The sequence below is a fragment of the Engraulis encrasicolus genome, chromosome 24 (assembly GCF_034702125.1).
Source record: "Engraulis encrasicolus isolate BLACKSEA-1 chromosome 24, IST_EnEncr_1.0, whole genome shotgun sequence".
In the NCBI taxonomy this organism is placed as follows: domain Eukaryota; kingdom Metazoa; phylum Chordata; class Actinopteri; order Clupeiformes; family Engraulidae; genus Engraulis; species Engraulis encrasicolus.
The window spans coordinates 22134519-22152732 of NC_085880.1; the positions used below are offsets into that span (position 1 = coordinate 22134519).

Here is an 18214-nt window from a genome sequence, read left to right on the forward strand (position 1 = left end):
GTTGCGTGCTGACAGGCTGTAACTCAAAATAGTGAACATGGCGAGACTGACACGTCATTCACAAATTACAAGCGTCATGTAAACTGCGCATGGATCGGAAAATCAGATCATTGTTGATGCAGATATGATTATAAATGGTGAAAATGAAGGAGGGAATTCCAAAAAGTTAAAGACAAGTAAAGATGCCTTATTTTGGTGCAGCAGCTGTGCAGAGCCAGCACCTAGGCTACATGCAGGCAGCGCCAGGTGTAAAGGCGAAATGGTTGCGTGAGGAATTTAATATCTCTGGATCGGTTTTTTGATCGGCATGTTTTTCCGATCACCGATCAGGCTATTTTTGGCCATTATCGGCCGAGCATGATCGGCTGCCGAGCAATCGGAGCACCTCTAGTAGAAATGTAATGCATTGCAGTGCATCGTAGAATCGGACTGAATCGAATCAACTCGTTACCTACCGGATCTTAATAGAAGCGAATCGTAAGGGCAGTGCCCATGCACACCACTAGGTATGTGCATGTGTTGTGGGAACTGCGTGCATGAGCAAACTGTGTGTGTGTGTGTGTGTGTGTGTGTGTGTGTGTGTGTGTGTGTGTGTGTGTGTGTGTGTGTGTGTGTGTGTGTGTGTGTGTGTGTGTGTGTGTGTGTGTGTGTGTGTGTGTGTGTGTGTGTTCGTCCAGACAGAGGGAGGCCTCCCTACCACTGAGGTCACAGCCCCTGGCCGGGCCACACCTATTCTGTCACAAAGAATTAACGCTGCCTGGCCTGCCTATATGCACGCCACGCCGCCTATGGTGTGTGTACCATGTGCGTAGTTGCGTAAGAAAAAGAAGAGTGTGAATGAGCTGTGTGGCAGGCAGCGTGTTTGGACGCGAGTGTGTGAGCAATGGGGTCTGAATACCCTTTGTTTTGGGTGTGATTTTAGGCATTTGTGTGTGTGTGTGTGTGTGTGTGTGTGTGTGTGTGTGTGTGTGTGTGTGTGTGTGTGTGTGTGTGTGTGTGTGTGTGTGTGTGTGTGTGTGTGTGTGTGTGTGTGTGTGCGTGTGTGTGTGTGTGTGTGTGTGTGGGATGGATCCGGTCCTGGGAGTGTAAACAACTGTCAGAACAATGTAATTTGAAATGTTCTTTGGTATGTCTGTGTCAAGTTAATAAGTTGTTCTTCTTTTTAAATTGATGGACCATCCAATATTTTTCAAAATACTAAATTAACTTAATTTGTGTGTACATGACCATGGGTGGGTTTGTGTATGTAGAGAAAATTCCCTATTTTTTTCTCCCAGGAAAAGAAAGTGTGTGTGTGTGTGTGTGTGTGTGTGTGTGTGTGTGTGTGTGTGTGTGTGTGTGTGTGTGTGTGTGTGTGTGTGTGTGTGTGTGTGTGTGTGTGTGTGTGTGTGTGTGTGTGTGTGCATGCGTGCGCACACGTGAGTGTGAATTGACGACGATCTTCAATTCTTTACCGGCTATCGGCACAAGAGTCGTTGCCTAGACAACGTGTCCCTGCGAAGCCCGCTGATGAGATGCGGTGAGTGTGTGTGTGTGTGTGTGTGTGTGTGTGTGTGTGTGTGATGTAGGGAGAGATGGAGAGACGGAGAGACAGACAGAGAGAGAGAAGGAGGGATTAGGGAAGCGGGCGATGGATTTAGAATGACAGCAGGTCTCTGGGAGTCCAGGAGTGATTTGTGAGGTGTGTGATCCAACAATGGTGCTGGGCACGCATTCATTTTGTCCCAAAACACACACACGTGCACACTTAGACGCACACACACACACATACACAAGTGCACATACACACACACACACAAAATCAGATATTCATTTTGGCCATCTCTGTGCGGCTAGTGGTTGATTGTGTTTGTAGGCATGAATTGAGCAGATGGGAGAATGGGTATTGCAGCCTCCTATGGCAGCCAGCTCCTGCACTGGACACTGGGGGAGAGAGAGAAGGAGAGCTCCAGGGGGCGGAGCTATAGGGAGGGCAAGCAGGGCGTTTGCTCCGGGACCCAGGGCCCACCTGTATTTGTGGTGGGGGCCCTATTGTAACCTTGGGAGGTTGTGTGGGAGCCCCATCAGTGTCTTGCCCTGGGGCCCTGTGTGCAATTGTTCCGCCACTGGAGAGCTCCACCCTTCAAACCCAACACGCACACAGGCACACACACAGGCGAACACACACAGAAAAACACAGTATGTATACACACAAACGTTCGTGCACGTACACCCACAACATGCAAACACACACAGGCCCCATGAAAAGTCATCAGTGAATGTTATTCCCCTAATAACCCAGTGTCAACAAACTCTTACACGGAACCTCAGGTACAGTACAAGAAGCACCCGTAACAGACATGCATACATACTACGATTTCTCGGTTCGATACAATATCGTTACAGCCCTAATACATACCCTGTACACACACACACACAAGCAATACCACCCCCACCCTTTACCCTAACACACACACACACACACACACACACACACACACACACACACACACACACACACACACACACACACACACACACACACACACACACACACACACACACACACACACACACACACACACACACTAGATGTATGGGTGTGAGGCTGGGTATTAAACGAGGTCAGGGATGTGGTGGGGCTTGGGCCTGGGCTTGGGCTTGGGCCTGGGTGTGTGTGTAGGGGAGTGTTTGGGGGGAGAGCAGACAGCTGTTGTTGTGTGTTGTGTTTGCGGACTGGAGTATTTATTCCACTACTTCTGCTATTTAGGAACGTCATTGCCGAAAACAAATGAAATGCGAGCGACAGGGAACATCTGGAGAAGCAGCGGATATTTCGCACATTAGCCAAAGCCCCAGCACAAGGGCTCTGTGTGCTGTGCTGTGTGTGGGGGTATGTCTGTATTTGTGCGTGTGTGTGCATTGCGTGCGTGCGTTCGTACATGCAAGTGTGCGTTTGTGCGTGTTCTGTATTCGTATGCATGCGTGGGTTACAGGGAGCCTTTGCCAACACAGCAAACGCAACAATGATACAACATTTTGTTTGGAATATAATGCATCTGTTTTCTGTGTGTCTCTGTGTGCATCTGTGTGTGTGTGTATATCTGTGTGGGAAGAATAGCCCATTTTGCTGACTGCTCATATTAACAGCTAGACGCCAGACAGCCTCTGCAGATGCACGTCCTGTGCTGACATCACCTCTTTGTGCATGTGCGACGGTCTGGTTATACTCGATTTGAATTAGAAAATGCAAGAAATGAACAAGAAATCAAACACTCTGATCTTGCCAAAAAAGAGGAAGTGCATGAGAACTTCTTGAATGTGGTCTTGTAAGTATGTTGATGAAAATAGGGGAGGGGGGGTTCATATCATAATGCAAGTCTACTGATGTTGCACCCTGTATTTTTGTGGTAAATTGAGAGGGTTGCACCCTGTATTTTTGTGGGGGCAAGGGAGAAAGAGAGAGAATGAGAAAGAAAGAGAGACAGAGAACTAAGACAAAAACATATATATTTTTTAGAGAAAACTAGTAAAACAAGAGACAGAGCTAGAGAGAGAACATAGAGAGTGAATGATAGAGATTGAGACAAAGACAGATGATGATGAACAGAGGGAGAGAGACAGAGAGAGAGAGAGAATGAGAGCACTCACCTATAAGGCCGTAGGAGAGGAACTTGTTGACGGAGGTCAGGGCGAGGCCTGTGATTGGTCCAGTGGTGTCCTCGGAACGCACCACTTCCAGAAAGGGCCGCAAGAACACGATGGGTTCCACATCCGAGAGAGCTGAGAGAGAGAGAGAGAGAGAGAGAGAGAGAGAGAGAGAGAGAGAGAGAGAGAGAGAGAGAGAGAGAGAGAGAGAGAGAGAGAGAGAGAGAGAGAGAGATTTTAATCACCATGAACCACAGAGGCTGCCTACATTTGCAAATGTTACACAGGAGGCAGAGTAGCTGGTTAGCGTGGCTTAGTGAACACAAACCCACTGGCCTGGCATGAGATGACCTGGAACTTCTCAACAGCAGAGGAACACAGAAAAAACACAAATAGCGCATTCAGGCCGACTGAGAATCGTGCCGTTGCCCGTTCCCACACCTAATCGCGGAACCGGCCATCATGTTCACGCCACAGATTTTAGCGTTCGTGAACCGGAAAGTTGGTTCGCAATGCGAATCACAAAATACAAGGCTTTTCTCCGCGAACCGTGACGACAGCGTGGCCATCAGCAGGTTCATTCGGGTAACAGTCACATGCGGAAAAAGTTAAGAGCCCGGTATGTGGTTCGCACATAAGCACTGTGGTGCCGAACGTAACTAGTGCTGGCACCAGCACCGGCTCCGTTCTGGTCGACCTGAAAGCCCTAAAAGAGGGGTATCCCACTAGCATGTTACAGTCAAGGTAGCCACCATGACAAACACCTACAACCTTCACAAGGTCCCCTGAAATGACAAAGGTTTTGTAAGGTCGATGTAATTTCTAAACTTGCGTCACCAAAAAATGTACACTTTTAGAGATTTCATGTGAAACTGTGAACAACTTAACCTTTCCAATGCTGACCACATGTTTCTGATGCCAGCCAACACCAGTCAAAAGGGAACAGTGTTGGACTGGAACAAGGTGCATTTATCATTAAGTCTTCACGCTACAGTGAGTCACAAAACAACTCTCTCAAAGTGTCAACTAAGACTGTGCTAACAGGTATACAGCTTTATCGCATTAGCCCTAGCACTGCGTCCATGGGAGCCAGCCTACTAGTTCCAGATGCTGTGTGTGTGTGTGTGTGTGTGTGTGTGTGTGTGTGTGTGTGTGTGTGTGTGTGTGTGTGTGTGTGTGTGTGTGTGTGTGTGTGTGTGTGTGTGTGTGTGTGTGTGTGTGTGTGTGTGTGTGTGTGCGTGCGTGCGTGCGTGCGCATTTTGGGGAGGAGGTGCTATGCTGGCATGACAAAATAATAGTGTGTGTGTATGTGTGTGTGTGTGTAGGGCTGGGCAATATGACGATATATATCGTTATCGTGATATAAATAAATATCCTATATCGTTTATATCGTGATAGTAATTTTCAATTTTATACAATTGAATATCATTTAATTGCATTTAATGTTTTCACAATACACACTATAAGTTCATGTAACTGTAAAAGTAAGAATAAAAAGATCCATTTTAAAGAAAGGTTGTTTTGCGACATGAAAAAATAAAGAGCAAATAAAGAGAATAACTGAAAACGTACGTAATTGTGCTATATCGTGATATATATCGTTATCGTGATATAAAGTAATAAATATCGTGATATAGTTTTTTTTCCATATCGCCCAGCCCTATGTGTGTGTGTGTGTGTGTGTCTACGATACCTGTGCATGTATGGTGTATAGAAGAGCTTGAGAATATAAGACTGAGATTAAGACTAAAATTAAAGTCAGAAGAGCAGAATTCAGCAAACATATATCACATGACCTAACAGCAAAGACAAAAGTCCCGCTTTCGGCATGCAAGAACTAAGAAAATGGATGAGACGAGAGTGAGAGTGTGTGAGAAAGAGACAGAAAAAAAGACAAAGTGAGAGGGGTGAGGCTAATAAAGAGAGAGAGGGAGAGAGAGAGAGAGAGAGAGAGAGAGAGAGAGAGAGAGAGAGAGAGAGAGAGAGAGAGAGAGTGTGTGAGCGAGAAAGCAAGAGAGTGTGTGAGAGAATTAAAGAGAGAGCAACAGAGAGAGAGAGAGAGAGAGAGAGAGAGAGAGAGAGAGAGAGAGAGCGAGAGAGCGAGCAAGAGAGAGAGAGACACCTTGGCAGTGGGGGGTGTCTTATTACAACTCAATTTCCAAAAGCTCTGTGCTAAGGCCAGCGTGTAGGATGTGGGATTTAGCATTAATGAAAATGACTCGACCCAGCCCTGGGCTCTGGGCTGTGCGTGATTGCGAGTGCGAGTGTGTGTGTGTGTGTGTGTGTGTGTGTGTGTGTGTGTGTGTGTGTATGAGTGTGTGTGTATGAGTGTGTGTGTATGAGTGTGTGTGTGTATGAGTGTGTGTGTGTATGAGTGTGTGTGTGTATGAGTGTGTGTGTGTGTGTGTATTAGAGACACAGAGAGAGATGGAACATTAGAGACAGGAGGGGTTCGACTAGTAGCCTCTGGGATCGCAAACACACTGAACACATGCACGCATACAATTCACCACACACACTGCACGTACACACACACACACACTAACCAAACACACACGAACGCGGGCGCACACACTGACCGAACACACACGTGCGCGCGCGCACACTATTCACACATGCACGCCACGCACGCATGCGCACACACAAACACAAACACGGCAAAAGCCAAATCCCACGCTGGGAAATTCAAGTTGCATTGTAAACAATGTGGGGCAGGCAGGAGGGATTGTGCCATACATATTGCATTGCTGGCCTAAGAGAGGGCATGCCTCTGGACCTATTATAAGTGCAAGAGTACGCGTGAATGAACATCTGCATTTATACGTGTGTAAACATAACATATTGCGTGTGTGTGTGTGTGTGTGTGTGTGTGTGTGTGTGTGTGTTTGTGTGTGACAACCTCTGGAGCAGATCCCCTGATCCATCGCAAACACAATTGGGGGGAGGTGCAGTGTGTATGTGTGTGTGTGTGTGTGTGTGTGTGTGTGTGTGTGTGTGTGTGTGTGTGTGTGTGTGTGTGGGGGGGGGGGTGTGGGGGTGGGGGGGTTGCTCGCAATAGAAAAGACTTTGGTGGGAAAGCTCCGGAGGCCAACTCACCAGCTTACTCTCTCTTGCTGACATGCACGCACGGGCGCGCACGCACGCACACAATAACTAGAATTCAATCAAACTCTCTCTCTTTTCTGACCCACCCCACCAGACAAGATCTCTCGTACTCAGCATCCTCTCGCTTGGTCTTCCATCCTCTCTCTTTCTGAACGGCCCACACTCACTACATTTCCACAGTGTTGCTTCCTCAGTCTCCCCCACCTCTCCCCACCATTATCTATCCCTTCCCCAGTATCTTCAGTCCCTTTCTTCTACATCCCCCTGTTCACCACCTCGTGCTCTTATCATCAGATTCTTCCTTTACATGATTGTCAATTTTGTGTGTTCTTTTCTTTTTTATATAAATTGTGTATTCTGCATGTTTTGTCCTGCTGCCCACATGCTCATTTTATGCCCTCTTCAACCTCTCCTATTCTGCCTACCCTCCTCTTCTCCCACACTGGCTTTAATATATCTCTCTCTCTTGCTCTCTCTCTGTCTGTCTGCCCCTTCTATCTCTCCACCTTCCATCTCAAATTCACACAGTGAAGTACTTTCATTGGCAAAGCATTCTTCTACAGTGTAGCAATTATCTCTCTCTCTCTCTCTCTCTCTCTCTCTCTCTCTCTCTCTCTCTCTCTTCTCTCTCTCTCTCTCTCTCTCTCTCTCTCTCTCTCTCTCTCTCTCTCTCTCTCTCTCTCTCTCTCTCTCTCTCTCTCTCTCTCTCTCTCCTCTCTCTCTCTCTCTCTCTCTCTCTCTCTCTCTCTCTCTCTCTCTCTCTCTCTCTCTCTCTCTCTCTCTCTCTCTCTCTCTCTCTCTCTCTCTCTCTCTCTCTCTCTCTCTCTCTCTCAATGCCCGTGTTGTCTTCATATTTCTCATGCGTCTCCATCCAGAAGCCTCTACCTCTGTGTCCCCTCCAGCCCCCAGTCTCAATCCCCTCCCCAAACACAAACCAGGTAAAACAACAAGCGGCAAATTAGCGCAGTCACGAAAAGCCCTCCCCTGCTCCGCTGCGCTGCGAGCCCCCACACTGCCTTGCTGGAGCAATACCGCCGGGATTAGGCCCGACCCGAAACGGCTGCTGCGATCAGGGGGGGTGGGGGGCTGTGGTGTTTGGAGATGGAGGAAGACAGGGGAGGGGAGGGTGGTGAAGGAAAAAAGGAACAGAGGGGAGAGGGAGGGTTTGGGGGGGGTGAAAAAAAAATGAAAAAGAATAACTTGTGACTTCAAAGCCCTGAGATGAACTGAGCGGAGCTTGGGCCCAATTTATTATTTTTTCTCCTCCGTGATGCTCTGGCCTCGGCCATATGACCCCTATTGCAAGGCTGCTGGACCCTGCGTACACCATGCGAGGAGAGGCAAGGCAGCCAGTGCAGTGTTTGGATATTAAAGACGCAGATTTTTGGAAGGGTTTCTTTTTTTTTTTTTGCGTGACCAGATTTCTTGTCGGCGCTCTCATCACACGCCAACGCCGCCTAGCAAAGCAAAGAAAAGAGCTCACCGCCACAGACGCCGCCAGTACAGATACAGACACCCGGCATATTTGCCTTTCACTTAAGCTTTGTGTAAGTGTAAGTGCAAGTAAGTGTGTGTGGACTAGTATGTGAGTGTGTGTGACTGTATGTGGGTGTATGTGTGTTCATGTGAGTGCATGTGCACGGGTGAGTATAAGAGTGTATTGTCTTTGTCCGCACCCCATCCCCCACTGTCCGATGTTTTGCTTTCCTTCATGTTCAGGGCCCCTTTGGAATCAGCAGTCTGCTCTGGCAGCCACACCAGCGTGACGACACGGCCCTGATATGTGAAGAGCAAAGCCAACACGGGGTCTCACGGCAGCCTCACACACCCTCACTCGCCCCGACAGAGGTTAGCAAATGACCAGCATCCCTGTTCTGAAGTCCACAGTTGGAGTCAGTTGAGTCGTGCTTTCATTAACTCATTGGCTGCCAGCCATTTTCATAAAAGGGTAACCCAGAGTGCCAGAGATTTTTCAGCATTTTGGGTGTTTTTTGGAGGCTCACAGAAAATTGAGTTCTGTGTCTATGTCAACACCATACCTATCAAAACACAGATTAGACGCTCATCTGTCATCAGAAAAAAACGGTGTCTCTCTACCCCTTTCCGTTCTTTCATAATCATCTGTTGAAAATAAGTGGAATTCGCCAAAATGCTGCTTTCTAGACAAAAAGCTGAGAAAACGCCATTTGAAGTTGACCTATAATTGCAAGTGTTTTTGCTCATAATGACACCGTCCTAACAACTCCAAACCTATCAGATGCTATTACAGAGTCTCCTGTCATCTGTAGCCAGAACAAAAGATCGTTTGTATGGTCTTTTCAACCTAATACTGTACTGAAATATAACGGGATGGGCTTGAAAACAATAGTGTTTTGGTTTGTTGCTGGCGCGCACAATGGATCATGACAGCAGGTGCATGTAACTCATGTGAAATACTAAACTCAGAAATACTGTCTCATAGTCCCTCTGTTTAGCATGTAGTCCTCTCGTTGGGGATCAAATCACAGCTGATTTGTTTCCTCCTGTACCGTGTGAACTGGGAGACAGGCAGGCAGGCAGCACAACTTAGCTTACTGCTGCTTCTTTGGCAGAGCGGACAATTTGCAGATTGATGATTACTGTCATCATGTTTCTGCTATCTTGTCATATATTGTTCAATGAATTTTCTTTTGATAAAGTACTGATCACATATCCAACATTTCACAAGCCGATTGGAGTGGGGAAGGCTAGCTGGTCTGAGGCTAAGTGCAATGCTTTCTCATGTGAGCTGAATGTGTCTGACCAGACACAAAGGCTAGCCTACTCTGTTCCAAGAATCTGCAACCCCCCTGTCTTTTTGATGATACAGTAAGCTGATCATACTATACAGATCCATAACTGCAACTGTAGAATGAGTAAAAATAGTTGACTTACCAAGGCTCCTTTATTTAGGCTTAGTTGTAAATTGTTAGCGATTTCGTGCTAGCTAGCTAGCGTAGCAAACAATAGCCAAACATTCCCAACTGAGGTGACCACTAGTCCCGTGCATTTTCCTGTTAGATGATCTTTTGTACGCATCATCCTGATGTTGTGTAGGCTGATCACATTATCCAAAATGAAACAGTTGCCACACAGATCATCTCTGGTTGAACATGGTGTATTTTGGGCAAGCTAGTTACAATGCCTACTAGCTAGATGGCAACAGGGGGGTGTATTTTGGTCATGAGAGGAAGTTTTTTTTTTTGTCAGGCTCTACTAAAATCAGTAGAATACCTGTGTTAAAATCAGAGGGCAAGAAAGTAGACTACTGTCACAGGTGCATACTTTCAAAAATGATTTTGCTACTTTTGCAACTTTTGAGATTATAATAGTAAAAAGGGATGTTTTTGTCTTGACATTTCCTCTTGATGTGAGCTAATGCCCTGCCCTGACTGTTCCTAAGGACACTTCTGCCACCTACAGGAACAGTTAGAACATGACTAGAGGCGTGAAATTAATACACAACATAGGTTAGACCGTCCTCAAGGCGTGGCTGTAAAAAAACGCAAATATCGGCAAGCGACGTCGAAGGCAGGGGGCGTCACTATTCGAAATGACGTCATTCGACGGCTTAGGCAGCCAATGAGTTAAATGCCATGCTTCAACACAGTGTGGCTTTTGGGCCATTCACAAAATGTGTGACCCCAAAATCAGGCAGGGACTGAAACCGCATACAATTTGGCATGCTTTAGTTTTAAAGTATTATTTTAGTCACTGGAGAAATGAATACATTTCATTTCTACATCAGTAATCTTCATCTGTTGTTTCATCAAAACTGTTGCAGGCTAAAGTACTAATCTGGGCTGCATTTCTGGAAAGCGTAGTTGTTAACTATTTTAGCTACTTCGTTGGTTGCAACGCAATTTCCCATTGGCAACTACCGAAGTTGCTAACTGCTAACAACTACCCTTTCCAGAAATGCACCCCTGTATTGCTGTTTCTGGGCACATAGGGAAACTCCGCCATGCACGTCGTCCACACAGCTAGTACATGGCATTTGCACGTGCAAGACTTCTCACCCATTTGTGCATCACAGCTCCACCCAGAGACAGCCACAAATTCAAACCTAAATATGTATATCTTCCACACACTGCACTCTTCCGTCTTGTTGGTGCATCTCTGAAGTAATCTAGTAGTTAGTAAATGGATCGCACTCAGTTTTTCTTCTTTCTTTTTGTTTTCTTTTTATTTGAACATTGCAGGGACTGAACAAAGAAGTTATTTGTCGCCATTGGAAGACATACCTCATCACCGATGTCTCTGAACTGTGGGGTCCCCCAGGGCTCCATTCTGGGACCACTACTGTTCAATCTGAATATGCTGCCACTGGGACACACTATCGAGAATAACTCCATAAATTACCATAGCTATGCGGATGATACCGAACTCTACTTATCTATGTCCCCCAATGACTAAACCCCCCTTCAATCACTCCATCATTGCATTGACCAAATTAACAAATGGATGTCTCACAATTTCCTCCAGCTGAACACAGATAAAACTGAAGTAATTATATTTGGGAAAAGAGAGGAGAGACAAAAGATTGCTACTATCCTTGAAACGAAGGGACTGAAAGCAAGGGATACAGTTAAAAATCATGACATTGACAGGGACCTAAACTTCAACAGTCACATGAAAGCCATTACTAAGTCTGCATTTTATCACATAAAAAACGTCTCTAAATTTAGGGGCCTTATGTCTAAGCATGATCTGGTAAGGTTGATTACTGTAACAGTCTTTTTACAGGCCTCCCCAAAAATACCATCAAACAGCTTCAACTTGTACAAAATGCAGCAGCAAGGGTTCTTACAAAAACAAGGAAGCTCGACCACATTACTCCAATTTTAAGATCGCTGCATTGGCTCCCAGTAAGCTACAGAATTGATTTTAAGGCAATGCTTCTTGTGTTAAAAATCATTAAATGGAATGGGACCCACATATCTACTGGATATGTTTCAGCTGTATGCACTAACCAGGTCACTAAAGGTCAACGGAGAAGAATTTGCTGGTGATTCCAAAAGTCAAAACAAAGTGTGGAGAGGCAGCCTTTAGCTTCTATGCTTCAAAGCTTTGGAACCAGCTAGATGACGTAAAAAATGCACCCACTATTGATGGCTTTAAATCTAGACTCAAGACAAAGCTGTTCTCAGATGCTTTCCCCTAGCTTAAATTATACATCATTCTTTTTTATGTTTATTTTATTTTATTTATTTATTTTACCTTGTTTTATCTTAATGTTTTAAATGTTCTTTGACTCTAATTTATTTCCTTCTTTCATCCCTGTTTCCTTTCTTTTTGCATCTGTTAATTTTGTGAAGCACATTGAGTTGCACCTGTGTATGAATTGCGCCATACAAATAAACTTGCCTTGCCTTGCCTTGCCTGATATGACCAACGTTTCGGCTGCACAGAGCCGAGAGGGTGACACTGACTGAAGAAGGCTCTGTGCAGCCGAAACGTCTGTCATATCAGTCCCTGCAATGTTCAAATAAAAAGAAAACAACAAGAAAGAAGAAAAACTGAGTGTGATCCATTTCCTAACTACTAAACCTAAATATGTAGAAAATTCCATGTTTTTGATACAGTTTGAAAGTCGTGAATTGTATTTGCACAGACACCACTCTTGCACGATTGCAGCGCTTTCACAATTTTTGGATGCAAGTTATTTGTAACAATAGTTTTTTTCACAGGGATGCATGAATGCTTTGGATTTATATTCTGTAATTATGATGTACACAAAAAACCCAAAAACATCAATATTTTATTTTCTATTTGTGTGGCTAATTGTTGAGTGTGGAAAGAGAAAGCTGGGCATTCTGTGGTCAATCTGTCCTGTAACCATTCTTAGGTTCTGGCCAAAAAATTACAGATGTCAAGCTGGATTTCTAAAAAATAGCTTGGAATGGTGACTGACTGTAATTCTATTTAGGACAATGCCACTTCAAAACTGAGCAACAAAAAATGGCTACACTCGATTCTTTATGAGTCAATTTCGAGTTTGTTACTACTTGAATCAAAATTCAAATATGAATTGATTTTTTCTTCTTTTTTAAACGAATCCCCTGAAAAAAAACAACACTATAACAATCTTCTCTTGAAATACGGTGGCTGCTGCACAGGGTTCAAGTGGAGTGCTGAAGTGTGTAACACGACGATGAGGTAGACGATATGAAGAGACGCGAAGGAGGAGGCGGCGTGTAGAAGAAGAAGAAGGAAGGAAGGATGGAGAAATGGAGAGATGAAGAGAGAGGAGGGGGATAGACAAGTGGAGCTCAAATGAATCGGTCAATAGAGGCTAATAAAGACTTCATCACGAGCGATCAGAGGGGTAAGCAGAGCACAGCATGGCGTACACACACACACACACAGTTTTGGAGGACTCAATTGCAGTGTATTGATCCGTCTGCTAGCATTTAACACAGGCCCATCAACGCCATCTCTCTTCACCCCCACCCCCTCTCCTTCTTCACGCTCTCTGTCTCTCTCACACACACACACCACTCCAACTCTCCCCCTGGCTCTAACCAAAGGATAAATATGAGTGCGTGTCATCGGGTCAATCCCTGGGCTAAGGTGAGAAGGTATATAAACAGGTAATGAGAAAGACAATCAGAGAGCATCTCTGCACTCTCCCCGTGACCTCCCTGTGACATTGACCAGCCTAAGACCCACTAAGACCCCAACCTCACCTGAGTCAATTACACAACACAGTAGCAGAAGAAGCAGCCAAGTGTGCGTGCGCACGTGTGTGTGCGTGTGTGTGCGTGCATGTGCAAAAGTGCATCTAAGACCAAGTGTTGCTGTTACTGTGTGTGTGCTGTGCATGCCTGTGTGCACATCACAGTGGCATCACAGTGCGTTGGTTTCAGCAGTATGGTCATGCATGCCAAATGTAGAGGTGCGGTGCTTTCACAAAAGTGGGATTTTTGAGCCCCTGAGGATCTTCACTATTCAATGGCATTTCAATTGGATTTTTTTCAGGCCTCAATTCTTCAGGCCTGTATTAACTGCCACTTTCAGACACCCACAGGAATCCCTACGTTCACACTACCAGCTGAAACAGTGCCATACAATTCACTGCAACGAGCCATACGAACACACACACGAACACACGAACACACACACACACACACACACACACACACACACACACACACACACACACACACACACACACACACACACACACACACACACACACACACACACACACACACACACACACACACACACACACATGTTCCTAAATGAGTTTCCCTCTGCCCTCCACGGGTGCATGTATCTGCTGTCAGCAGTGGTACCCTAATGAGGGGGATGGAGAGTAGGGAGAGGAGAGGAGGAGAGGAGAGGAGAGGAGAGGAGAGTGGAGGGCTGCAGAGTTCAGGGCTCAAGTGTGGCCCTAAGAGCCCTGAGCCTGGGGGCATCAGACAGGGCTACTGCCTCAGGGAGAACAGGGGCAGGCAGGCATGCTCAGCCGGGTGTGGATGAAGCACACTGTACATAACCACAGTGTGGGGACCACACATACATACATCCAGTTTCCACGCTCAGAGAGAGAGAGAGAGAGAGAGAGAGAGAGAGAGAGAGAGAGAGAAGGAGAGAGAGAGAGAGAGAGAGAGGGAGAAGGAGAGAGAGAGAGAGAGAGAGAGAGAGAGGGTCAAGGAGTGAGAGAGAGAGAGAGAGAGAAAAAATGAGTGTGTGCTAGAGAGTGAGGGGGTGAGAGAGAGAGAGAGAGAGAGAGAGAGAGGGAGAGAGAGAGAGAGAGAGAGAGAGAGAGAGAGAGAGAGAGAGAGAGAGAGAGAGAAGGAGAGCAAGAGCGACACACACACACACACACACACACGCAAAGACAAGATGCACAATATGATGTACCAGCTCATCATTTGTACCCACTGCTTCAGCAGAACAACATTACAGTGAACACCCTTACACCCCTCCCTTACAGGTAACTGGTAGCTGCAGTAGCTCTGAGAGAGAGAGAGAGAGAGAGAGAGAGAGAGAGAGAGAGAGAGAGAGAGAGAGAGAGAGAGAGAGAGAGAGAGAGAGAGAGAGAGAGAGAGAGAGAGAGAGAGAGAGAGAGAAAGAGGGAGAGGACCGTGGGAGGGGAAGCACGTCAAACAGGCCGCACACATCAAACGGCAAGCGGATTAAAGTCCCAGCGCAGGAGCAGGCCTCTTCCCACAACCCCTCTCAAGCCAATCGAGCACGCGCGCACCGCGCACACAGTAGCTCGAAAAATAGACAAGTTTACAAACTCGCTCACACACACACACACGCACGCACACACACACACACACACACACACACACACACACACACACACACACACACACACACACACACACACACACACACACACACAGAGGAGCTGCAAAGCTGCAGAACCTGCATAATGAAAACGCTAACAGAAAACACATGTTTTAATACAGCCATCTTATTGCACTGCGTTTCATCTCTGGCATGTGTGTCTGTGTGGGAGTGCTAGTGTGTGTGTGTGTGTGTGTATGCGTGTGTGCGCTTGTGCGTGTATGGTGTGTGTTTGTTGTCTTATCTGGGGAGTTGGGCATGTTTTTCTGTTGTTTTATTCTTGGGGATGTGAGATCAGCTGGCCTGATTGTTGCTTCTGAATTCACACAGGAAATCAAAGGACTCAAGCCACTACCCCGTTCACACAGGTCAAGCGAGTGTTTCTGCGTGCCTACGTAATGCGTGTGTGAGAGTGCGTGTGTGAGAGTGCGTGCGCGTGTGTGTGTGTGCGCGCGTGTGTGCACGTGTGAGTGTGAGTGCGTGTGTACGCACGTCCGCCCGCATGTGTGAGTAGCGTGAATGTGACTGCCTGCCGTGATGAATGTGTGTTATTTATGATGGCGGGCATTGCACACATTCTGCCCCTGCCGTGCTCAATCTCCAAACATTTTAAGACTTTTGGCTCCACTGCATAATACACCCCTTCAACACATCACCATTTAGGACAGCGCTGCTCTGTGTGTGTGTGTGTGTGTGTGTGTGTGTGTGTGTGTGTTTTCTACACAACGAAGTGTGTGTATTTGATATGCAATTGTCCACAAAACAAATTCCAACCAGTAAGCGCCACGGCAGCAAATTAATCGGTCAAGCTTACCTTGATATCAACACCTCTCTCTCTCTCTCTCTCTCTCGCTCTCTCCCTCGCTCTCTCTCTATCTCCCATGCGTGCACAAACACAAACATGATCTACAAACAAGAGCAACTCTCAGTGAAGGAATTACCTGACTGCTAAATTTACACTCCAGCCAGGAGAGAGAGAGGGGACGAAGAGAGAGGAAGGATAGACTGTTGTGTTTGTGTGTCTTGCCCCTGTCTCTGTGCAAAGACAGACTGTGATATTGTGTGTGTGTGTGTGTGTGTGTGTGGTACTGCGCGTGTGTAGGTTGAAGTCAGTCACCCCCACAGCCGGCCTAGCGGCACAAAACCAAACACTGATGATTATTGATCTCAGGCCCTTGATACCAGACTTACACCTTGTTTTGTGTGTGTGTGTGTGTGTGTGTGTGTGTGTGTGTGTGTGTGTGTGTGTGTGTGTGTGTGTGTGTGTGTGTGTGTGTGTGTGTGTGTGTGTGTGTGTGTGTGTGTGTGTGTGGACTGGGCCATCGCTAACAAGGCCAGGCCAAGCCAGGCTAAATGAAATCCAAAGAGAATACCCCTCTCACCACAAAAAAAGAAAGAAAAAAAGAAAGCAGAAGAATGGAAAAAGAAAAGAAAAAAAAGAAAGGTCCACAAGACACAGTCATCCATCCATCCATCCATCGGGGAGGTTTGACGCATGTCAACCAGACCATCCACCCTCCTCCAACTCCTCCCCTCGCTCTCTCTCTCTCCGCTTCAATCTCTCCATCGTTCCTCGCCTTGAAAGAAAATTGGCACTTGTCGAAGGAGGGCAATTAGGATGTAACAATGTATCGTCTAAGGGCCAGAGAGGTGGGCCTGGTGCCTTGCGCACGCGTGTACACACACACACACACACACACACACACACACACACACACACACACACACACACACACACACACACACACACACACACACACACACACACACACACACACACACACACACACACACACACACACACACACACACACACACACACACACACACCCACCCACCACCCTATGGTGCAGCACAAGCTCTGATCTCTGCTCGACTCAGCCAACAACCTAAATAGGCAATTTGAAAGCCCCGGAGAAATTAAAACTTTTCACCCAGCTTTCTCCACACACCACACAAACTCACCCAGCCCCGCATGCACCTCTGCTGTTGTTGGATGCATTGCTACTGTCTGTGTGTGTCCATAGGCGTGTGTGTGCATGTGTGTGTGTGCGCGTGTGTGTGTGTGTGTGTTTGAGTGACAGTGGGTGAAATATAGTTTGCATTCATATATACAGCGGAAACATAGATTGCTTTGGTCTGACGTGTCACTGGGGAGAAGGGCTTTGCTCTGAGTGGATTGTCTGCTGACAAGACAGGTGCTTCAAGGAAACATCTGTGTTTAATTTCAACACACCGCGGAGCGTCTACTGGATGGGTACCAGTAACGGCCTGTGCTGTATAGGTGGGAAGCAGACAGCCGAGGACACTGATATCAGCGCAAGTTCTAACTAGACAAGAGGGTTGAGTCAGAGTTCACTGAGTAACTGAGAAATTATATTGATTTTTTTTGTTAAAAGAAAACACAAGCTTATGTTATTGTTGTTGCTTATGTTTGCTTATGTTGTTATTGTTATTATTATTACCTCCGCCAGGAGGTTATGTGATCGCCCGAATTTGTGTGTCTGTTCGTCACGCTGCTATTACATGGCCTGCCACAGTGTGTGTTCGTCACGCTGCTATTACATGGCCTGCCACAGTGTGTGTTCGTCACGCTGCTATTACATGGCCTGCCACAGGGTGCGCAAGGACCACTGAGGAGGAGCCCTGAGCAGCACCACTTACTAACTGGTGCACCTTCACGCAGCCACCTTCACGCAGCCACACCGGGGCAGAGCATTGAAGTGAAATGCATTACCGCAGTCAAAATCGCTATCAAAAAGCAGCCTTAGCTACAGCCTCGCATATCGTTTAAGTTCACAATACTGTCACAAAACATTCATATAAAATGCAGCTCAAAGAAAGGCGCGCGCGAATTGCGTTAGTCCACGGTGATTTGCTGCTTCCCCAACCCCGCGCACTGAAGTCATCAGCACTACAAACATTCCATAGACTATACTAGACTTCGTAACGAATGAACACTGGAGATGCGGTGAACAGTGATTTTCAATACGAAATAGAGAGCAGGCCCGGGTGCCGATCAACTGCCCACAGCGCCAAGATCAGCTCGCAATAACCCTCATGAACGGATTTCCATAGGCTATTTACAGGTAGGAGGAACTTCTCCAACAACTGTAGTGTCGCGGACGCGGTAGGCAATGATTCCGCTAGCTGCGAC

General features: G+C 46.5%; 1 protein-coding gene across 6 annotated transcripts in view; it reads right to left on the minus strand.

Moving 5' to 3' along the window:
• gbf1 (golgi brefeldin A resistant guanine nucleotide exchange factor 1) overlaps window positions 1-18214 on the minus strand; it is a 119322-nt gene that overhangs the window by 52205 nt on the left and 48903 nt on the right. For all 6 annotated transcript variants that reach the window (XM_063191385.1, XM_063191386.1, XM_063191384.1 and 3 more), the window contains exon 4: window positions 3631-3762. In XM_063191385.1, coding sequence (XP_063047455.1) covers window positions 3631-3762 — 132 coding nt within the window. The remainder of the gene's footprint in view (window positions 1-3630; window positions 3763-18214) is intronic.